The 24,746-nt window shown below is 33.2% G+C and overlaps 4 protein-coding genes and 1 pseudogene across 4 annotated transcripts; 3 read left to right on the top strand and 2 right to left on the bottom strand.

Moving 5' to 3' along the window:
- The first annotated feature begins 3,224 nt into the window (after window positions 1–3,224).
- On the top strand, window positions 3,225–7,869 carry LOC100789746 (U-box domain-containing protein 44). Its single transcript, XM_003527268.4, has 4 exons — window positions 3,225–3,649; window positions 4,427–4,996; window positions 5,102–5,411; window positions 6,096–7,869. Exons 2-4 carry the CDS (start codon window positions 4,439–4,441, stop codon window positions 7,670–7,672), a joined length of 2,445 nt encoding a protein of 814 aa, XP_003527316.1. The 5' UTR covers window positions 3,225–3,649; window positions 4,427–4,438; the 3' UTR covers window positions 7,673–7,869.
- A 2,441-nt stretch (window positions 7,870–10,310) lies between these two features.
- LOC100781930 (F-box/kelch-repeat protein At5g42350) lies at window positions 10,311–13,039 on the bottom strand. Its single transcript, XM_003527254.4, has 3 exons — window positions 12,809–13,039; window positions 12,519–12,547; window positions 10,311–12,347 (listed from the first exon to the last, which is right to left on the bottom strand). Exon 3 carries the CDS (start codon window positions 12,267–12,269, stop codon window positions 10,521–10,523), a length of 1,749 nt encoding a protein of 582 aa, XP_003527302.1. The 5' UTR covers window positions 12,270–12,347; window positions 12,519–12,547; window positions 12,809–13,039; the 3' UTR covers window positions 10,311–10,520.
- Window positions 13,040–15,387: 2,348 nt separating this feature from the next.
- On the top strand, window positions 15,388–15,858 carry LOC113001849 (protein PELPK1-like; annotated as a pseudogene).
- A 1,204-nt stretch (window positions 15,859–17,062) lies between these two features.
- LOC102664615 (F-box/kelch-repeat protein At3g23880) lies at window positions 17,063–17,755 on the bottom strand. The gene has a single exon (XM_026128711.1). It carries the CDS (start codon window positions 17,753–17,755, stop codon window positions 17,063–17,065), a length of 693 nt encoding a protein of 230 aa, XP_025984496.1.
- Window positions 17,756–20,445: 2,690 nt separating this feature from the next.
- On the top strand, window positions 20,446–24,447 carry LOC100781382 (protein canopy-1). Its single transcript, XM_003527253.5, has 9 exons — window positions 20,446–20,668; window positions 20,772–20,798; window positions 20,878–20,957; window positions 21,340–21,409; window positions 21,631–21,688; window positions 22,277–22,328; window positions 22,480–22,504; window positions 22,608–22,699; window positions 24,083–24,447. The coding sequence occupies exons 1-9, from the start codon at window positions 20,549–20,551 to the stop codon at window positions 24,132–24,134; spliced, it is 576 nt and encodes a 191-aa protein (XP_003527301.1). The 5' UTR covers window positions 20,446–20,548; the 3' UTR covers window positions 24,135–24,447.
- The last annotated feature ends 299 nt before the right edge of the window (window positions 24,448–24,746 follow it).

Here is a 24,746-nt window from a genome sequence, read left to right as displayed (position 1 = left end):
TACATTTTATAACTTTTCGTAAATGTATATTTCTCTCTTTTTATGTCTTTCATTAGATGTTTAATGACATAATGGATGTTTAAAGAGAGCATTGAGCGGAAGTGATAGTATACTTCAGCATTATCAAGTCCAGATAAATTATTTGCCATGGTCACCTCAGCAGTTCGTACAATCAAACATAACAAAATTAGAAACAGTTAAATGCTACTTAAAGCATATAGCAGTAGAATCAAATAAAAGATGAACTAAAATTTGCTCTAATGTGTATGTTTAATTTTAGGATTACCCTAATATCCAGTTTAAATTACAACGTCTAAAGAGAAAAAAAAAAAAATACATGATGCTTACTACTCAGGTTCCCTGTCTGTGGAGGAAAAACAAACCATTACTTGATGCATAGGGAGAAGATTGACGAAAACCATAGCGGAGGATTCTACACCGCTACTATATATCTTGTGGCTGCACGTTCTCATCTTCTAACTTTCATGTTCAGAGGATACAAATTTATGCAACACGAAGCATGGCTGTGTTCCTATATTGAGCCAAGTGACATAGTTCATATATTAAAATTTAAAACAAAGGTTCCATCTTAATTAAATAATACAACGAACATGTTACAGAAATTACGGCTTCGTAAAAATGAAACGTCTTTTTCTGCTTCTTCTTGCAAATGCAACTTGATCAAGTTTCTATTCTGACGTAAGGCATTTCGTCACTCTACTCCACCGCAAATAATTCTTCCGCTAGTAACCCTCCATAAATATCCCATCTCATCTCACATATTAGCCATTATCTGTTTTACTATTACAACTTGATTAAATTGTCATATCTCTTGTAGACTTTTTTTTATTTTAATCCTGCATCAACAAAAGGTTAAATAGCTATAATAGAATAAACTATAAAGGCAGCATGTTTTCAAATTTTTTTAAAAATTTAAACCTTCGTATAAAAGTGAAATTCCCCTATTTTAATCGAAAAATAGTTAGTTTCACAATGTATTAGGAGTATTTCACTAAGATATAAAAAATAAATAGTTATATATATTGTTATAGTTTTATAAATAGTGACAACAGATATAATAGATAAATAAAATGTCGAGAAATTTAATTTTTTATAGTTTAAAAAGTATAAGTAAGTTTGTTAAGTTTTATAATAATGTATGCATCCAATAATGAAGTCAATAAGATAATCAATTATAAATTGTTGGGAATGATAAATGTTAATTCATTGGTAAATGCATCCAATTGTCAAAGTAGTAAGATAAAACGAAAATAAGAGGGTCAGTACACAAAGATTTTGTTTGTACTTAGATTGATGTATTCTCAATTTTCAAGCAATTAATAAATTGAATTAAAGATTTGAAAGATGAAAATTTTTAAATTGACGTAAAAAATTAAACTAATATTTAAACCAGATCAAGAAAACCAAACATTTTGGGGTGTGATGCGAAGATTGATTCAGAGTGTAAATATATTGAGACCTAACCTACCAAAACTATTCTCGATGTAATGTTAATGATTTTTCTCTATTTAACATTATTCTAATTTTTACCTACATCTGCTCATGTACTATAACCATAATCCCTCAAGTGGAAGAGCCTAATCTATCTCATCTTTTCCCTAATCCCTTAAAAGAATAAACTAAATAAATTGTATTAGAAATAGAGATATATAAAATAGGCTAAACAATGTTATTCTATCCCTAGACATAAATCATTTAGATGCCCTTTCCCAATTCTTAGAAGATAAACATTTTTCAATGCCTAAATCCTAAAATAGATACATGAATATGAATGACTAGACCACAATCACTAAAATTAAGCACAGAAAAGAGATAATAAAAATTAAATAGATAATAGAAAAGAAATTACATCAAGAGTGTTTAGTTGCTAGACTCCCAACAATAGGAGTTTTAGCCTCTCATTATCGTGAGAGGCGTTACAATCGCAAGGGATTGTGGGGATAGAAGAAGAGCAATAGGGATGAAAGAAGGAGAAGAACGATTCCTAAAGGCTAGTTTTCCCTGTTTGGGAAACTTTAATTGCAGTGTAGAGCTCTATGTCTCGGTGTGTATTTTTCCTTTGCTTCTTTCTTTTATAGGCCATAGTTAGCTTAATTTTTACGCAATCTCGCACTAAGCGAGTGAGGCGATGACCATGTGCTTAGCGTGCGACTCGTGCTAAGCGCGCTTTCACGTGATATCTGATTTCTCCATGTGATTTCAGTTCGCTGCTCAACGAGCGCTGCACGTTGGGCGAGAGTCTTCAGGTCTTCATCTTCTCTTCCAATTCTATGTTTTTGCAGCAATTCTAATACCAAAGCACTATAAAATTTTCAAATTAAACACCCGCTGATCAAGAATTTGAATGATGTTAAATTTCTTATTATTCACATAAAAATAAGTAATAAAAGAGAGAAAAATTAACAATTTTTTATACATTTAATCATCAATTACATCTATGTAGAGCAGTTATCAATAAATATATTAATATTCATAATAACTATTTGAATAGTTGTATCAATAATTACTGTTAATTAATTTATTTTTTGCGGGCTTATTTTTAATTAACTGATAATATGTTTTTTTTACTTTGAAATTGAATAACATAATATATTAAAGTAATTAATTGAACTCAAGTTATAAATTATTTTCTTTCATATTTTAGTTCTTCTAGATGGGAAAGAAAATAAATATAAGAACCCCTTTTTTTCATTTCTTTTCTTTCTCTCCAACAAAACACGTTGTTAATTATATTTAACAACATACATTAATATTATTTTAATAAGATATTTAATAAAATAATTTAGTTAGTTAAACAATTATTTTATTTGAAATAACCACCGAAGGTGTTTAATTAACACAGACACATTGAAATTAAAGTATTTCAATTCATACTTTTGAAAGGAGCAATAAATATCTTACTCTCTTGAATATTATATTGCCAAAAGTGTAATAAATTGATCAATAGTAGATTTAATTTTTTTATTAATTTACGACAGAGATTTTTTTAAAGCATAATTTATGACAAAACTTAAGTCCTCTTTTTAGTATTAACTTCAGTTAAATTTAAAATTTTACATTCAATATTAAAATCGGCTTTTAATATCAGTTTTTATTACAAAAAAATAAATAATTTTTAACAAAAAAAACGCAATAATATTTGAAATGCTATAGCTAAATTTTCTCCGTTATTATTTAATTGGATATGAGCCAACCTGTAATTTTCGTTGGTCCGGGTGGATGATAGCTCCATCTTCTCTCTTTACCTTTGTCCGACCTGATGACTATTATAATCCAGTCAACCTCTCTCTGCATTTTCTATTTTTTTATTTTTTATTTTTATGTTTTCCCTTATTATTAGTATTAGTTCTTTCTTTTCTTATAGTATCACCCAATTTATTTTCATTTCTGCTTTGTTTGTTGTTTTTGATGTTTCTCTTTTTTTACTCCCTCAACTCGACTGGACTACCTCTACCCTTTTGCAATTCCAACTCTTTAGCTAGCAATTAGCATGGCACAACACCAATTACGTTGTGCAATCAACTCTGTTTCAAGGGTTTCTCTTCAATTCTCTAACTAATAACTAAAAGTAGTTTTTTTTTTCTTCTGGCTGAGGTCCCTCTCGCTGCTTCTTTGAATTCCGACACAGGTACGCTTCTTGTTGATTACGTTACTGTCGTTTGCCATTTTTCGATGCGTTTTAGAATTATGACTATCTGTTCGTTTTGTTTGTGTATGGTCGTTTCGTTTATCATCGCCGCACCGCACTTACTATTTGCTCTGAAAAGAGTTTCTATTTTTGAATTGATTGAGTGTGAATTCTTGAAACGCCATCGGTCTCTGTTTAAATGAAGGTTGAGCTGAACTAATTTGCATCACCCTGTTTCTAAATTGAGGGAATATGCAATTCTGGGAGATCTGTGTGTTACGTTTCTTAGTTATTGATATTGGGTCTTTGCAACTGTCTAATTTTTGTTAATAATTATCTTGCCTGTCATTGCATTGGATAAATTATTAATCGAGCAGTGATGATCAGAGGGGTTTTGACTTCATTTGATTCACAATTGATTCAGTTCTGGCAGTTTCATTATTGTAATTAACTTCTGACACGATTGGTTTTTGTTTCTATTCGAGTTGCTGATGCTTTTCTGGCGTTGGTTGAAGATAATATAATAGTATAAAAAGAATTTAATTTTCATGCACTGTCAGATGTCAACCAATTAGAAATCATTATAAGTATAACTTTTAAAGTAGTTCTTATAAAAATCAACAAAGTACCATATGATCAGGCAATGTAAAAGACCTTTATACTATCAGTGCATTTTAATTTAATTCAATACCGCACATTTATGTTGAAATTATTCAATCTTGCAATTATTGTAAGTTTCTCAGCGCTACCTTAACCTTGTGTTCTTTGTGACAACAGATTAGTGGGTATATGATGGCTGCGAGCTGGGATGGAGCTAATGACCCTGGCAGCCAGTCAGACGATAGCTTTCATTTTGAGAGGTTGCACATTGAGCCTCTTTATGATGCCTTTGTATGTCCGCTGACGAATCAAGTTATGCGTGATCCTGTTACTTTAGAAAATGGACAGACTTTTGAACGTGAAGCAATTGAAAAATGGTTCAAGGAATGTAGAGAGAGCGGACGGAAACTGGTATGCCCTTTGACTCTTCATGAACTAAGAAGCACAGAGCTGAATCCAAGTATGGCTTTGCGTAACACCATTGAAGAATGGACTGCCAGGAATGAAGTTGCACAACTTGATATGGCTCACCGGTCATTGAATATGGGGAGTCCAGAAAATGAAACTCTTCAGGCCTTAAAGTATGTCCAGCACATCTGCCGAAGAAGTCGATCGAACAAACACACTGTCCGAAATGCAGGGCTTATCCCAATGATTGTTGACATGCTGAAGAGTAGCAGCCGTAAGGTTCGCTGTAGAGCTCTGGAAACCCTTAGAGTTGTTGTAGAGGAAGATGACGAGAATAAGGTTTGTCATAGTTTGATGGTTATCATTTCATTTCCTGTCTAGGTTTTTGGTATCATAAGTGTACTTTTGGCGAATTGATGTTAACATATTCTCTTTGCTCTAAAGGAATTGTTGGCTGAAGGGGATACTGTGCGTACTGTAGTAAAATTCCTTTCGCATGAGCTTTCTAAAGAAAGAGAGGAGGCTGTCTCCTTGCTTTACGAGCTCTCAAAATCTGCAACCCTTTGTGAGAAGATTGGTTCTATCAATGGTGCCATTCTTATATTAGTAGGGATGACAAGCAGCAAATCAGAAGATCTTCTCACTGTTGAGAAGGCTGATAAAACATTGGAGAATCTGGAGAAGTGTGAGAGTAATGTGCGGCAGATGGCCGAAAATGGCAGATTACAACCTCTTCTGACCCAGCTTCTTGAAGGTACCAAGACTCTAATATATATCTCATATCATGTCACGATGACTTTGAAACATGATATTTGGATGAATGATGAATCAGTACAATTTCATATCACCAATAAGAATAAGATGTTTTGTTGCGATTTTTTTTCCTCTTTACATAGCCAATCCAGGCTTGGATAAAAGGATGATTGTGTTAGAAAGTCAACAGGCAACATCAAACTTTGTCAAATCTTACTGATATTGATCAACTTTTGTTTCAACATTTCTTGGGGGGAAATAGCTTCCATTAAAATATTTCCTGGAAAAAAATATTTTCAGTTCTGTTGAAAGTAAAACGTCATCTTATATTTTCCACTTCTAAAAAGTCAAAGTCAGTTTCAGTTTCACCTCTTCAAATAATAGAGAAGTGTTTCCTGGAAAATGTTGTCTATGCCCAAACACCAGAAATTATACAGATAATACAAGCAATTAGAAAAGGTGTGATTACCAAAAATTTATCAAAAATATATTTTCAAGGAAATATTAGAGGATGTAGCCCTAGGTAAAATTGCAGTGTGGACATATAATTCAAGCACATTCCATTTAATTTGATTAATTATTTACATTAACTACCCTAAATATTTGGAATCATGATTGGTCACTTGCTTGTATAACTTCATGTTCCTATGTGGGTATCAAGTTGTTTTTCATTAAATGTTTGCAGGTCCACCAGAAACCAAACTCTCCATGGCTACATACCTTGGTGAGCTGGTTTTAAACAATGATGTTAAAGTCCTTGTTGCTGGAACTGTGGGTTCATCTCTGATCAATATAATGAAAAGTGGTAATATGCAATCAAGAGAAGCAGCACTGAGGGCACTAAATCAGATATCATCATGTTATCCAAGTGCGAAGATTTTAATAGAGGCTGGAATACTTTCTCCTCTTGTCAATGACCTTTTTGCAGTGGGTCCTAATCTTCTTCCAACACGATTAAAAGAGATCTCCGCCACAATTCTTGCCAGTGTTGTAAACTCAGGAGAAGACTTTTATTCCATTCCATTTGGACCTGATCACCAAACTCTGGTCTCAGAGGATATAGTTCGTAATCTACTCCATCTTATAAGTAACACTGGTCCCGCAATAGAGTGCAAACTTCTCCAAGTTCTTGTTGGACTTACTAGTTTTCCAACTACAGTTCTGAGTGTAGTGGCTGCTATCAAAAGCTCCGGTGCCACCATCAGTCTAGTTCAGTTCATTGAGGCACCACAGAAAGATCTGCGTGTAGCTTCCATAAAACTTCTTCAGAACTTGTCTCCTCATATGGGTCAGGAACTAGCTGATGCACTACGCGGCTCAGTTGGACAGCTTGGTAGTCTCATTAAAGTCATAGCAGAAAATACAGGAATCACTGAAGAGCAGGCAGCGGCCGTTGGCCTTTTAGCGGATCTTCCTGAAAGGGACTTGGGCCTCACAAGGCAGCTACTAGATGAAGGTGCCTTTGTGATGGTCATATCCAGGGTGATTGCCATCAGGCAGGGAGAGATCCGAGGCACTCGCTTCGTGACACCATTTCTTGAAGGGCTTGTTAAGATTGTTGCAAGGGTTACATATGTCTTGGCAGAAGAGCCTGATGCCATTGCACTCTGCCGTGATCACAATCTTGCCGCTCTCTTTATTGATCTGCTTCAGTCCAATGGACTTGATAATGTACAGATGGTTTCTGCTACAGCTCTGGAGAATTTATCCCAAGAATCGAAAAACTTGACCAGATTACCTGAGATGCCATTGCCGGGTTTTTGTGCTTCTGTGTTTTCATGCTTCAGCAAAAAGCCAGTCATAACTGGATCGTGTAGGCTCCACCGAGGGATATGTTCTTTAAAAGAAACATTTTGTCTCTACGAAGGGCAGGCAGTGCTTAAGTTAGTAGGTCTGCTGGACCACACAAATGTGAATGTGGTTGAGGCAGCACTTGCTGCTTTATCTACTTTAATAGAAGATGGGGTAGATATTGAGCAAGGAGTGGCGATTTTGTGTGAAGCAGAGGGAGTGAAGCCTATACTTGATGTGCTACTTGAGAAAAGAACAGATACTTTGAGGAGGAGGGCAGTTTGGGCAGTGGAGAGATTATTGAGAACAGATGATATAGCCTATGAAGTTTCTGGGGACCAAAATGTGAGTACTGCACTTGTGGATGCTTTCCAGCATGGTGACTATCGAACTCGGCAGACAGCTGAGCGTGCCCTCAAGCATGTTGATAAGATACCAAACTTCTCGGGAATCTTTCCAAACATGGGATGAAATGAATCAACTTTCTAGTATTGTTGTTTTAGATGCTTCACTGTCCAGTTGAAGATCACAAAAATTTGTATGTAATTTTATCTTGTGCCTAGCAGTTTTGGATTGTATCTATATATGATGCTTATCGTCTTACTATATGCATTTATCCAACTGCAGTTGGGGATTGTTGTATACTATACACGTTACCCATTCTTTTACCAGCTGTTCATTTGTTGCTCCTGATTCTCTCGCTTTTTGAGCTTTACATCATACTATAGTAGTAAGTTTTATTTTAATAATAATAACAAAAACGAGTTACTACAGGATGAGTTTCTGAGTATTTTGTTGTTTTTAGGTTCCCCCCTCTAAATTTGTATTTATTCTACCTCGACGTAACGTTTTTAGTGTCTACTAATTCCTCCTTTTACAAAATATTTTATATATTTTACTAAATATTTATAATAGCTTAAAAATATTATAAACTTTTTGAATTTCAAGTTATAGATAAATTATATTTGTTTAATGAAGTAATACTTTAAGACTATTAATCTGTAAATCTAATACAAATAAAACATATTTCTTTTAATAAAAATGATATTAAAATTATAATTTTTTTTATATTAACCATGTATTTGAAACAAAAAATTAATATTTTTTTATAGTTAAAGACTTAAATTAACGTTATTTTTTTATTATCAATGGATTATTGTCAAACTTTTTATACAATCCAAAAAGTATCACGTTTAGAACAAAATGAATATTCTTTTTTAATCACTGAAATTTTAAAAATATTTTATTTATTTAAAAATAATTTGTTTAAATAAATTTTATCAAATAAACTTATTTAAACAATTCAAAAAAACTTATTAGAGTTGCATGTTATTTTCATAAATCTAAATAAATTTTGTAAAAAATCCTATAATTATCGGTTAATTTTATTGCAAAGGCCTCTAAACTAATTTATGTTACTTTAATAAACTTTTAAACAAAATGGAATATAGATAATAGTGAGATCTCTTTGCTTCTTGTTGGAAGAATTAAAATTTATGCTGAATTTTTTTTTATCCATAGGAATTGAATATGATATCTTTTACGATATCCACACGTCATGTTAAATGAATTGAATTAGACTACATTGGTAAACATCTATTTTTTAAAAGAAATATAGGTTTGATAGAATTATAAATATTTATACTTCTTATAAATAATTATCTTGACCTTCCTTGATATTCTTAAATTTTACTTATTTAAGTCACACAATTTATTTTATATATTATTTTTACATATTAACACCATTTTTTGAAAAATTACACATCCTTTTATCTTTATGTACAAGTTATAAACAGGATTACCATATGAAAAACAAAACCTGCAAACATAATATCCTTGAAAATAAGTAGAACTTAAGGGTGGTTACCCCTCAAATCGAGTCTGAGACTATTGTTCAGACTTATGAGCATTGATTCAAGGGATCCAATTCCCTTTGCATGCTGATTGGAGAGTGCGAATTTCTCATATATACCGTGAAGGTAATGTATATGCGAATGGTTTGGCAAATTTGCCTCACGGTTTAGAGAAAGATTTCGTGATGCATAAGCATCCTACCTCCTCTTGTTTGAGGCACTTGATGTTAGCTGATGTAGTGGGGTTTCAACTCCACGGTTCATTTTAATGTAATCTTTCTTTTTTGCAATCCAAAAACAAAGTGTAATTACCTCTAAGGGGAAAATGTGTACAAACTACCCTAATTATAGTGACAACGCATTTCAGTTTTATCGGATTGTTATTTTTCAAAGGGTTTAATATGCATTTATAGTTAGTGAAAGTTTTACATTATTTAACAATCAGAAATCATTAGTATGATTATTTTTTTTATTCATCATGATTAGTATAACTTAAAGATAATTATTATAAAAATCAATAAACTCATTTTATATAATAATTTATATTTAGATTATATATACACGTCAACATCAAAATAGTTTTCTTTTTGTTTGTATCTTACTTATGCCTAAAATTTACAAACTCTCGTAGCATATTGCACGCAATCGACTGTGTTGTCAATATCCACAATAGTACATAATAAAAAGTTTTCGCATGGCCATTTCAAAACTTCACGACCAAATAATTAAAATTTTGATTTTTGTGACTTTTATTCTTCTAATAAAGAAGACAAAAATTCCAATACAAGTAAAATAAGCCTTTTCATTCGGTTAAAGGGATAAACAAGACTAAACTTAACAGTTAATGGTCATATGCAAATATTTTTTAACATTTTACTGTCAAGTTTTTGGAACAATTTTCTGACACAGAGAACGCTATCCCTACCAAGTGTATTCATGAGAATGAGTAATATCACAGATTCACAAGAAAATCTATAGCAACTTTTCCGGAAAACATTAGCAGACATAGATTTAAGGGTGCAACAATGCCCTAATCACACATTATATACTCGTTTTCATTGAGCCAATTCCCTATCCCTGGGATTGCCTTCTTCAGAATTGAGACAATGTCACTTGGATTGGATTGCATATTTGCATATAAGTATAGTCATATGCCAAATTCATAAGGAGGCTGATTAGTGCAACTAGTTATAATACAAAAACCTAATTCCAGAAACTCGATGGATAGGCGAAATAATATAAGTGCAAAGTCAGTGTGGAATTCAACTTTTATGATTGGTGAGAAATGAATTAAATAAAAGGTACATGAGAAGCACAGAAACTGAGAATCGTGTTCAGAAGATTTGCCCATTACAATTTATATGCAGCAAATATAGAGCAGGACTTACCGGTCATGTTGCACCTCAAAACATAGAGGGAAGATCTAAGATTCTGTTGTTTAGCATGCCATCCATGCACAAAGGATTTCAAAGGTGTAGCACTGCCACAGATTTGGTCAAGCAAGAAGAAACGTCCAGCTCATGAGTAACATGATCCCTTGAAATATGGTTCCAGTTTGCCATATCAGACACATCACAGACGGTGAAAAAACCCAATACCCGACCAATTATTTTGAACATCTCCACCCCAAAAATCAGGCTTTTATCCGACACAAAAACAGCATTCCAGTCCATTGGGGCATCTGGATGCGCTGAGGCTTCAGTCCAGGTAAGATACATGAGATCCAACTCCCACAATTTTCTAACAGCCTTGTTTCGTCTCCCAATCTGACCATCCCCTTCACACCAGGACACTGAGAGCATGAAAAGGCGACCATCAGAAGATACAAGTCTGGGGTAGTACCCATGTACACGAGGTGGGATTGGAGTGGCTTGAATTGCAATCCAGATACCCCGTTCTATGTCATATGCTGCAAGCTTGTCTGTTTCAGAATAAACATAAAACATCCTGCCACAAACAATTCCAGAACGAGCAACCCCAAAATCGAAAGGTAATCTTGGGATTTCAGTCCATTTATTTGACACAGAATCATATATTTCTCCAGAGTCCAGAGGCTCATCCCAAGATCCCAGACCTCCAACAGCTATCAACAAAAATCTTTTACTGCCCTTTGAGCTTGAATGCTCACTTTTTTGCCTAAGGAATTTGTATGTCTTTCGACTGGGCAGAGACAAAGCTTCAGTCTCATTAAAAGCAGGTCTGCAATGGCGTCTCATTGAAAGCTTGTGGGGATCCTCATAGACGTCTGAAACCCCACCAATCCTTGATCTTGGAAAACGTCTATCCTGCCGACTTTGATGACTTTGACAAGTTGGAAAATCCAAACTGACCTCAGAGACTCCTAATATAGGATTTGATCTAGCATATTTCATGGATGGCATTTTACGCCAAGATTTTGTCAAGGGACTAAATGCAAGCACCCCTTTGTGTGTATTGAATGAGCTCCTATCCACTTTCCCAAAGTTAGTCAAGCTAGAACATCCTCCAACAATGAAGATATCATCCTGTATACCAGCAACAGAGAACAAGAACCTTCCTCTGAGAAAATGAGCATCTATCCTGTGCCATTGATTCAGAGACACATCCAGCGCATGTATCTCACCAGAACAAAATCCATCTTTAACAACACCGAACAGAAACAACCATGGACTTTGATATGAACCCTCCCTTCTTATTTTGAGGAACCTAGGCGTGGTGGTCAATGACCTCCATTTTTTACACACGAGACGGGCATTCATGAGACTTGTCAATGGGAGCCTAACCAAACACATTTCAAGAATATCATCAGGAAGAAAGATATGCATTCTATTGTTTGTAAACAATTCTTCAAGCTCAGAATTCTTTCGGTTGTGTCTCCTCCAAAACCTGTCCTTCACCCCATATGAAAAGCAATCCACAGCAGTTTCTTCCGGGCCACAAATTGGCTTATATCCCTTTCCTTCGTCACTGGCACTAGATCTCCTTCTACTGCTTGAATCGCCAAAATCATCAGTGGTGTCAGCACCTACCTTGCAGCCCCCACCTCGTCCATACAGATTTAAGCATGTTAAAGAAACTCCATTTACATCATCAGCCACTTCCCCGCAATTCTTGTTACTCTTCTTCCTCCACTTCTGGCTAACACTCCTCACAAGTCGCTTTGACACACTCAAACTCTGTAAATCTTGACAATGAGATTCGTCTGCCCCCAATCTTTCAGAAAACATTATGCTCATTAATTCTTCACAAAAAAATATACAACACCCATAGCTATCTTGAAAATTTGTGTTCAGAGTAGCACCCAAGCTCCCCTTCTATGATTCATCCAAACAGAAAAAAAAAACATATATATTTGAGCATTGTCAGAGAATAGAAACATATAGTATCAATGTTCCAGTTAACATTATAAATCAAACCAACAGAATTTTATAGTTAAAACAAAAGGGAAAACAGAAATGATCCTGAAAAAAAGGGGGGATTTTTACCTCGCAAAGCCAATCAATGAATCCAGATCCTGAAGGGAAACAGATAGATATGTACGTTAAAATTACCAATTTAACATGAAATTAATGGCACATGATATTAGAAGAAGGTTGTGAGAGAGTGAATCCCTGAGAGTGTGAACAGTGAGTGATAGCTAGGTACAATACAATACATTTCATATAGACACATAACTTTCTGGTTTGACGAATCGAATCTAATGCATAACGGAAACCTCACTGAATTCTAAAGACGGAAAGGGAAAAAGGAAAAGGAAAAGAAGAAGAAGACTTACATTGCAATGCAATTCACAAAGAAAGAAAATGAATCACCAATTTCTTGCTCCATTAGAAATGCTCATCTTATACCTACCACAACTTTACTTTTTTTTTTTTTTTCATTTTATGGCTCCGATTGGAAAAGAAAGATATAAAAAAAAAAAATACAAACAATAAATTTGAGCAGTAAACAACAATTTTGTGGCTTGATTGGTTGGGACGGGAATTTAGTAAAGCGACTGCAACACTGATTAAAAAGCGACCCGTCGGTTCTTTCTTTTAATATTAATAATATTATTATTATTGTTATTATGCTGCTAATCTTTTTTAACTTTCTTTTTTCCTTTTTTATCCCCAATTATATGCCTACTAACATGCCCTGCAATGAAAATGTCATGTAATAATAACTGTTAACTCGGCATTCAATTCCCCATGTGTGTGATTTATTATGCCACGTTTCAAGCTTACTGCGGTTTGAGGAAGAATCTTTTGGCGTTTAGCCATGTACCACGGTCATTATTTTTTTTATCCTTTTTATTCATAGTGAGTAATTACTACATCAACAAATTAATTATTGAAAAAATCTGAATGAAAAAAAAAAAAAGAGTGACCTAAATGACAAGATAGGAAAACCCAAACATAACATAAAAAGGATCCCCAATATGGTTTGATGGCAATGTGACATACTGGACCACGCTATGCTCTACAAGAGACTTGCTAATGGATGAGTTTGGGCCCAAAGACAACCACAAGTGGCCAATGGTGAAAATGGAATTAGGAGGAAGATAAAGATGTTTTCAGTATTTATTAAGGTAATTTTCTTTTAATTCATCATTCTAAGAGCATTTCTGATTAATATAATTCAAACAATTAATTTAAAATTGTTTATCTCATGTTAATTGATCTTTAATAATCATCATATCATAGTTAAACAACTTATACAGATATTTACTTTAATGATATAATTTTAAGTAATTCTTGAATAACTTCTCTTAAATGATGATTCTTGAATGACAAAAGATATTATTTTAAAAAATCTAACCTGACACATAAATTACCTTCGATAATAAAAATTAGTAAGTAACAATGTCTAAATATAAACAATTCGTTAAACAACAATCGTTGAAAATGTTACAAGTTCTAAAACATATTTTAGAGGATAATAGACGTTAACTTAAAAACTAATTATTATGATTATAATAATTTCATATCTTATATAATATATTTTATCTCCCAAAAATTATATTTTATCTTTGTTCAATAACAGAACTAAAAGATATTATTGAATTTGTGAATCAATTATAAGATTTGACTCCTATACATACAATTATCTTAAATATTTAAAGATAAATTTTTGTAGTGTATAATCATTTTATCCCACTCATGTATAATTACTTTCAGTAAAGGATTCCTAGTCTCTACTAAAAAAAAACTCAAAAAGACTATTTAGAGTAAAATATGGAATACCTAAAAAAAAAAGGAATGAAATATTGAATCTCTGAAGGACCTATGCAAACCAAATTTTTGTGTCTGCAAGGATATCAATACTCATGAGATGATGAAATGAGGTTAAAATTAGAGAGTATCTACCTTATGCTTTTTAGGCTTACTTATACAACTCAGTTTGAATCATAAAATATTAGAACACGAATTTTGTATGAAGTGGAGAAAATTTTTCAGCATATTCATAAAATATTCTTAAGAATGTTTTAAGTTGAATATGAACACAGATAACAATTTCAAAATTATATTTTTTTTTTAAAAAAGACTTTCGGTGAGGGGGGCTATTCACGCAAAATGTTCCTTAACGAAGAGAAAATCTCACTTTTTCTTTATTAATCCCTATTTATTATTTTTTTATCCATGATATTTTATAAATCATGTTAAAGTACAAAATATTTCAATTCATTCCTTAAATAATTAATAAAATGTAAAAACAAAGATAAGTAAATATAATATTAAAAGGCTTAATTGCATTTTTTTTGTCTCTCAAAATTTTACAATGAAGAAAATTTTTCCCTCCAAAAACTTTTTATTTCTCTGTACTATCTAATATCATATTAATATATATGTAAGTTATGAAGATCAGTTGAAATGCTATAATTCGTGTTCGTGCAATGAATTTACATATAGTCAAATTTTACTCAATTAAGATCTGTAAGAACTTGAAAAGTATGGTATATGATATTAATATGCCAGAAAAAAAAAAATAAAATAGGACACTCTTGCTATAAATTATCTAACGAAATTAAAAGATATGGAAACTAAACTGACCAGACTTGTATATCATACCCCACAACAACGATACAAAACACAAATAACACAAAAAATATGTAAGGATATTCGTTATCCTACACATGAATATATATATATATATATATATATATATATAGAGAGAGAGAGAGAGAGAGAGAGAGAGAGAGGCAGATTTGGCATTGAAGGCAAAGGTGGTAAGTTGGTTTCGGCAAATTTGGTACAGTTTTGTCTATAAAAGTCCCACATACAACATCTGCAGTACACATTCACAAAACATATCTAAACACTTGCCAAGATATCCAACTCTTATTGATCCTCTTGAAAGTTCTTGTATTCAACCATGGCTACTTACAGTTTGTCAACAGTGATTTTTTCATTTGTGGCTCTAACATTATTGTCTGCAAGCAGTCATCACACAACAGTTGTCGGAGCACACAATCTTCTAGAATCACCGTTGTCAAAGCCAGAAGTGCCGCAACTTCCCAAACCTGAGCTGCCACCTCCACCAAAAGTTCCTGAATTACCAAAGCTAGAAATGCCTAAGGTTCTTGAATTGCTTGAGTCTAATACCTAAGGTTCCTGAATTGCCAAAACCATAGCTGCCTAAGGTCCCAGAAATGCCTGAAGTACCTGAGCTGCCTAAGGTCTCCGAATTGCCAAAAACTTTGAGCATCCTAAAGTCCCAGAATTGTCTAAGCCTCAGTTGCTTAATGTGCCCGAGATACCTAAGGTCCCTGAATTTCCTAAAGTACCTAAAGCATTTCCGAGCACAAATCCCTGTAGTTTCTGTGGTTATGTTTTCTTGTTTTAACAAACTCAATATACAACTCCAAATTTAGCTACTCAATTTTTATCAAAAAAGCTTGCTCTCTGCAAAGCAAATGAAACTGCAATAAGGCAACTGCACCTGTTCATAAGAGCAGTATAATAATGAAAGTAGTTTCCACTTTCCACAAGTGATGATGTTAACATATGTTGATTCATTAAATCAAAACTAATTGTACATGAATAGAATTGAAGAAGAGTCTGTGCCTTAATTAATACAAATTCAAACTATTTGATTCATTAAATCAAAACTATATTGATTCACAGTTTTTGAACTTGTACGCTAAGGCACCAGCACTGCCAAGACATCTCAGGTCAGGCCCTACTCTCCAAGGCAACAAGCCTAACAACTTGATTAGTTTCAACCCCTTCTGTTAGCTCCATGACTTCAAATCAAAATGAGTAACAGCACAGTAACCTCTAAGTAGAGCTTCAACCTGAAAACCACACAACATATTGATGATATCAAGAGGAAAAAAGATTAAGATGCTAAATAAGCATGTAGCCATGTACTAACTCCAACCAGGAATTTGTTAACTTAATTTTGAGTCTTCACTAGGAAGGGGAGTGCAGGATATAGGCTAAGGAATCAAATAGTATATCATGATAACTTCACATTTTCAGTTGTGCGTGTTGGATAATAATAAAATTGTGAAAAAGGATTGAAGAACACTCATTACATGCATTATATTTGTTGTTCATCTTCACTTGGTTTCTCGGAGTCCTCGAGGGGGAGTGATAGCAAATTCTCTCTAAACACGCCACATTGTAATAAACCAAATCTGTCCATTTCGGCAAAGGAAAACTGTCTATCTCCGGTCCAAATGTGCGAGACTCGAGCAACTCCCCTTTGTTATTAAGTTGATCCCAATATTTGACCATTTTTTGTGAAGCATATCGGGAAAAAGGGATAGCGAACAGGACAATAACTAGTAGACATAACGAATGACTTGGTCCAAGACGACTTGACTTTGTAATCTTTCATGATCCACAATACAGTCATGAAACTCATGAAACAGATACACAGAAATCCTCTCATCACCATCAAATGATAGGTTTTATAGTCCAATCCATTGGCTATACTTTCTGGCACTGAAAACTCCTAAAAGATATCCTTTCCGTCACATCAAATGCAATAACCAGGCAACGATTACCGTCGGATTTAACCACCAACCAATGAAGAGACCCATTCAAGAGCACCCGGGACTGGACTGCATCCCAATATAAGGCTGAGCAGTACCCTCGGTGAAACTCCATAGATTGGTTCTCAGAGAGAAACAAAAGACCTTCGCGGACCAACGTCTACTTGTGATGCGCAATGGCAATGGCAATGACACCGTTACGATTACCACCACGTAGTCATCAGTTGACGAGTCATACCCAATGCCAAACAAAAGTGCAAAGTTGTCATACCCAATGCGAAATACACGTTCAACGCAGTCACCGGTTGACGACACATTGTCAATTCGTTTATGGAAACCGGTTGGTGGATTCCATATGACAAAATAGAAGAAATCTGCGTACACATAGGCTAAGAGTATAAATCCTCTGCAAGAACCCACGATATCTACCCTGCTTACAGGTCCGGAAGCGGATGACGGAGGTGGAATATTAAAGATTACTTTCGTAGAATCACCATCATCGTGAAGTGATGCCTCTATGTCTATGCAATTAAATTGAGGATTGTTGGAGGATTTCAGAAGAAGGTGAGTGGGTGTGGCTTCTGCTAGGCCAGAATGAGATTTCACAAACTGAGGATCGGATATTAAAGAAAGCCATGACTTACAGACACATTTGGAACGCATCAGAGATCTCACACGCAGCCTCGACAGAATATTCACGATCAAATCATCAGGGAGCATCGGAGGAGGGAGTGTGGCCATCCTATTCATCTTCTTTGCAAAATGCACAACAACAATAGAACGACTATATATGTAGGAAAATGTTAATCAAACCTTAAAAAAATGGTCAAAATTACAATAATCTTAATTATTATTTTTTTGAAATGGTCGAAAAGGAACAATATACAAACTAGAAGATATAAGAGGCCCCGAGGAGGAGCAAAGGGGTGTGTTTTAGGGAGAAGAATATGATATATGCTTCAAAATTGTAATTTTTAAGATAACCAAATTGGAATTTTAAGAGTCATGAGTCATGATCAATTGGTGTTTAAAGGTTGGTGTTATTTCTTAAAAATGAGTCCTTATTATTCTTTCTTATAAATTAGCCAACTTGAAAATTTCTTTAGAAATCATTTGAACAAAATTTATTGTTTAATCCTGAAATATAAAAAACAAATGACAAATGGTTTTACATAAGAGAATTAAAGGAAGTTTTTTCATCATACACAAAAATCAATAAGTATTTTCTTTTTTTATTTATCCAAAATAAATTCTACAAGTAATATTGTGTCTTCTTTTCTTTATTTTTTTGAACAACATTATGAAAATATTGAGTCACTTTTTTTGAATGAGTTCAAGCCAAAACTGAATAGGATACTATCATTGTATGATGTTAAAGAAAACAAACATAGAGGAATGTAAACTTGATCAAAGAACGACCTTTTATCATACAGGTTGATATAAACTAAGGATGTTTTATAATCTGATTGTGAATTAATCTATCATGTTTTTTTTTATGTGGGTCATTCAAGATTTCATATAATATAATTATTTGTAGAAATCTATTTGACTCTACTCAGACTAACGACAAAGATTATAATGTGCTTTATTCTTGCAAAGTAGAAATAAGTTTTTGATGACTAAAGCAATGGTAGTCAATTAATAGGTTTAGGTGATTAAAAAAGATTTCACGCTCAGTAAAAAATGATGTAATGATGGAACCGTATATGATTTTGCGTTCTTGTTTACTTGAAATAGAAGAACATCTATGCAACATTACTATTTATTTATATATGTTGTCTATTTTAGATGTTAGTTTTAGAATTTACATTGTATAAACTTTTATTTATTAACTAAACTGATGCATATTTTTTACATTACTTTTTTTTTAACATGATTTGATCAATCGACTAAGACTTTTTAGCATTCCACATATGTGCAGATGTCGAGCATGAAAAGAGTAACAAATGCTTAAACATATGATATGATGTCGTCGTTGTTGATTCATGCGTAATAAATTTTGGTGTGATTAGCTTTTTCTCCCTATTCTATTAGTATTGTAGTTTTGTTTCGTCATTAATTAACTTTTGCTTGAATTGATATGTTGTATTACAACAATGCTTGCTTCTCATAATGATAAATGTATTCTTTTTTAATTTGACTATTTTAAGAAAAAATGAATGTGAAATTAAAAATCACGATTAGGATCCAAATTTTGAAAAAACTTCATTTGTTACAATAACTTTCAATATACATATTTGTTTGAGAGATTTTTTAATGTCAATTATTTCAAGTAGAATTTATACTTTAGAATAACATAAGAAAAATTATGCTGGCCAAATTCAAGTTTCTTATTGTTTTACAAGAAAGACTTATGAATATTTTTCTAATTGTTTTGTTTTCATGTTTATTTCTTATTTGTATTTATATAAATTAATTAATTCTCATAAAATTAATTTTTATATTAAAATGAGACAAATACCTTAATTTTTTGTTGGCTGCGCATCTACTTTTTGGATAAATACACTTGCTTTGTTTCGTCAAATATATTGGATATACCGGTACAATATAGCATAACATTATTTCTTTAATCTATATTATAAATAGTTCTTAAATAATAATTAAAAAAAATGTTGCTTTGGATGGGTACAAAAACTAGTTTATAGGAAAGGAGATACAAACTATATTCACTCTGCGAGTACTACAAATAAATTATTGTGCTATATCGAACATATGAAACTAACTTAAAGACTTAGTTTGCCTCATGGAAAACTTGCGTTCAAATGATACTCCTTTCAAAATAATAAATATCATGAATACTCTTGGCCAAAGAATAATAAGGACGAGAGACTATAATCTTTCACCAAATTAAAAGATTAATAACCACTTAAGAATCCGATTGAACCTCAATACGACAAAAACTTCTTGCCTGAGCAAATGTAAGTTTGTGAAAAATGCCCTAAAGTTCAACCATCAAGATACTACATGAACCCAAATTTAGATTAATAAAATCCCGAAACAAAATTTCCATATTTATCCTGAAGAAACCACCATAATTTGGAATAAATCTGATATTATAAGACACACAAGATTGTTTGAGATTTTTCCATAGTTATCTTACCCAAGTGAAAGAGTAATATGATCCAGCGCATGAATGGTCAGGGAGAGTTTTTCATAGTTATCTTACCGAATTGAATCAAGATTGTGGATTGTGGTTAGTAAAAACAATATATAATCATCCTACAATTTTTCTTTTTCTTCTTTGAAACAATCCTACAATTTTCTTATTATTTTATAAAAAATAAACAATTTAATATCTCGAAAATACAATAAGTGCTCTATAGCTATTATTATATTAGAAAGGGCGAGAGAATTAATAGGAAGAATAAAGTTGTAAGAAAATATAGAGTAATTCTAATAATAATAAAAAAAAAGAACTGTACCGAAAAAAAATGTATTAATAAACGCGGAGAAGTCTACAGAGAGAGGGTGTTTACCTGCAAAGGCTATCTAGTAGTAATTACTAACTAGCGAAACAGGAACTGAGGGAAGACGATGTCGATGTCGATGTCAATGTTGTATATGTGTCTCTTCACACTCACACTCGTCGTCGGAATGTTATCTATGCTATCTGATGCCGTTGATGACAAATGTGCCGCCTGCAAAGCCGTCGCGGTCTCTCTCTCTCCCTCTATATATATATGCTATTGCCGAATCAAACTCCTAAACTAATAGATCCATTTAATCTTATTGTTGATTTTATATATTGTGGTTGCAGGAGGAGCTAGAGATTGGGCTTTCCACTGTAACGTCTTTATTTATTTATTTCAATTCTTCGATCATGCTTCATTTATGATCCATTTTGAGACATTGCGTTTCCGCAGGAGAGGCCACGAAATCACTTGGATATGCGCCATCGCTTAGACTCCAAAGGCCAGCGTGAAGGAAAGCTAATCGATTACAGGTACCTTCTTCAACTCCAACACCTCTCTTAATTACGACTATATGATGCAAAATGATGTAATCGAATGGGAAGACACTATGTTCCCTTCAATTGGACGGACGGTCTTAGATGAAGCTACTTTTTGGTTTTGGCTCCTGAAGTGGATTAGAAAATTAACATTGAAAATTGTTGAACTGAATAGTATGGTAGGCAACTGAATCCTCTACTTTTTCATTTTCAGAATTCAACACTGAAACATTTGGTCATCTGATTTCTTCAAAACAATTATAATTACATCTCCGTATGTTGTTGATCTCTCGAAGACAAATGCATTTGTTCTACTTAGTTACTAACATCTAATGACTGCATAACTCCGAAACTGTTGTTTTTGTGCAATATACAGAGTTAGCGAACTAAGAGTCGTTGAACTTCTTGATGGCCTTTGCGAAAAGATGCAAGATTATACACTCAAGGTGCTTAGTTATATACTTTACATTTCTTCTTCTTCACTGTTCCAGTTTCTTAACTTGTAGCTATTTGTTGTGTTACAGTTTGCATTTCTGTATGGTATTTTAGTTATAAATGCATCATACTTCTTTATCTACTACCACTTCTTTGCCCCTTTGCTTCTGCTGCATATTTAGATATTCCAGAGTGGGTGTCATTGACATTCTATTTCCATCTATTTTTGCAGATAGATACAAATACCTATGAATGGTTCAAAGTGGATAGCTGGGATAACCTCACAACAAGTACGCACTCTATTTCATCCAGTATAGATTTAGCATACTTGACTCCATGCCATTTCTCCTTATGTTTGCTGACCTGCCCATATATTTCTAGATGGGTTTTTCAACCATACTGGATAAGAGTGGAAGAAAGAATAAGAGTGTTAAATTGTAACTAATACAAAAATTTACACGTACAGGATAAGAATATATATTTTATTTAGCATTTTATATGCCTGTCTTGAATAACTGGAAAGATAACTGCAATTTAATTGGATTAATAAAGTATTTTAGAGTCACGTTTTCTGAGATTTTTGCATGTTAAATTTATAAATTTGTCACCTAGGATACACATGTCTTGTTTTGAAGTCCTTATTTCATGATGTGGCATGTATTCTTTGATGACTATTGCTGACATCTTACTATGTCAAACTAACCTGTGAAATATTTCAGTTTGTTGCATTGTGATGGCTATTCTCATGTTTAGCATTTTACTTATCTGCTTCTCTTTTTTTTAATGCTCTAGCAAATAAAAATTTAGAGTGTTTTTTATTTTAATTCTCATCCTAGTTTTCTTAACAAATACTCTATTCTAAATTCTTCTCTTGACAGATAAGCAAGAAGCTCGGGCATATTCAAAAGATATATCTTCTTATTGTGGAAGGTAAGAGGCACTAGTTTTATGCCTTTACTCTAATTATATTTTATAACAGGGATATTATACCATCAAAGCTTTGCCTTTATCTTTTGCAACAAGTGATTATTAAAATTTGAGTACTTCATTTGTGCACTAACCATCTATGCACTATGACCAGGTTACTTGAAGAAACAGAGGATGAGGTGATTTTTATGTTCTGATTTTTCAGCATTTAATGTATACATGTTCATCTGCATTATATGGCAATGATTTTTTTTCTTTTTTCAAATGATTCAAATCTTGCAGTTTGCTGAATTGATCAAAAAAGGATCTGTTAAAGTGGGAGGTGTGAGCAAAGTTCTTTGTCAAGATTTGAGCAAGCATTGCAGTCAAATGAGGTAACTTCGAAAATAATTGTAGGAATTTAATCTTAACGTATTGGTCTGCTTGATAAGCCAAGACATATTTGTTGAGTTCATGTTCTAAAATCATGGGTGTCCAATCAGGTTGTATGTTCTAAAGATAATATTGTTGTTTATTGATTGTGAACATTCTAACATGCTTTTAGCATTTACTGAAGTGACCTTCCTTCTGGCCTATCCTCCTAGTATATAGGAATGAGTTTGAGTGTATCATAGAAGACCTTCAACCCATGTAGGACAGTTTTGCACTTGCTTTACAAAGTTGTTGCTACTATCCCGAGAATCTCCCTACATCCATTTGGCAAGTTACATTGTTATTGTGTATAGTGAAATAAACATATATGCCTCCTCCAAGGATCTGAAATGTCACATATAGTCGGTAAAGATACACTACAACCACCTGCCATTGGACATTCAAATCAATTTTCAAAGAGTGAAATGAAATACACTTCCATCCTCTAAGAAATGGTTAAATCATAGCTTTCAACAGCATGCTATAGCAGGATATAGTGGAGCGGAGCAGCCCTGATCACGATTGGATTGAAATGGCCAAGTGGTTTTCAATAGGGGCCATTGTGGCCAAAATAGCAGCTTTTCACCCGCCATAGTGGCACTACTGTTACATAGGCTTAAAAATCCATTTTCACCCCTGTAACATCATTGTTTGGGTTTTTCTTGGGTAAAATATTTCACAAAAAATTATCTGTTTTGACCTCTACTCCTTCACACATCGTTGGACTATTTTTTATCCTATGTTCCATTCTTCCTTTAGACTTCCCACCTCGTTCACATTATGCTATGCTAATTTTTTATCCAATTTGTTGTGTTCTTTTTCTGTTATTTTCACCATTATCTTCCATCTTCTGATTTCATTATAATATTCTTGTTGCTCCTAGATTGATGGTTATTGTGTGTGTGAACTGACTTATTATTTATCTTGAATTTCTTGAATTTTGGGTTTTTTGTTTTGTTTCATTTAGTATAAATTATTTAGTTTCTATTATAAATTTATAATGTTTAAAATAGTGGTCATCCTGCTATAGCATTTTCAGAGTTAGCCATTACACGCTGCTATGTGATTAATAACCATGGCTTAAAATTGTAGTGTCCTATAGTTACACTCCCTTTGAGAGCTGAATATGTGCAACACTTTACTAATTGTTAATGTAAACAGGGTTGTTAGTGATGGTGAACGTATTATTATTGATTTTCGGATAATAATAAAAGAAATGATGTTTTTATACTCTCATTATTAGCTTTAAATCTTAGAATTTTCATTTAATCTTCCGAAGTCTCAAAATTCATTTACATTAAATTCATAGTATATGGAGATGACTAGAAATGGCTATATTCATGCAGTGTATCATATGCCGCAGAGGTTGATGACGATGGACATGATGGAGAGCTCTAAAACCATGGATGTTAGGGTGGCTGAAAATATCAGCTTTTTGGGCAATTAACTATTGACAGAATGGATCCCAAAATTGATAGTAATTATTAAGGGTTGTGCCCAGCGCTCAAAAATCTTGTTTTGCTTTGTATTTTATAAATACTTAGTTTTTCCTAGTAATTCAGAGAGATATTACGCGTCTACTGTTAAATAATAGATACATAGACAAGATACCTCACCAGTGGACAATTCATCTATGGGTTCTTTAACTTGTGTTTTAGTGGACCTTACGCTATATAGAACATAATGTTAGAACCTTCCAATCTTAAAATAACTCCTACAATGGACTCCACATCTTACATTGTTTTTTCTTTTTTGCTGGTTCTGTAATGCAAAATAATATTTTAATGTTATAGACTCAGTTATATAAGAAATGATTTTACACTTGACAGTCACATTAGCAAGTTTCAATGATTAAAATTCATAATAGGTTGTCATTTTTAACCACAGTTGGAGATGGCCTTATACAACATTACAGAAATGCCTTTGTCTGATGTTGAATATTACCAGTAGCCTTCTATAAATATTCATCTTGACTATAAATTGGATATTGCTGGGCATACTGCGATTTGC

Source organism: Glycine max, chromosome 6 (assembly GCF_000004515.6).
Source record: "Glycine max cultivar Williams 82 chromosome 6, Glycine_max_v4.0, whole genome shotgun sequence".
Classification (NCBI taxonomy): domain Eukaryota; kingdom Viridiplantae; phylum Streptophyta; class Magnoliopsida; order Fabales; family Fabaceae; genus Glycine; species Glycine max.
This window is presented reverse-complemented; position numbering and strand designations above follow the sequence as displayed.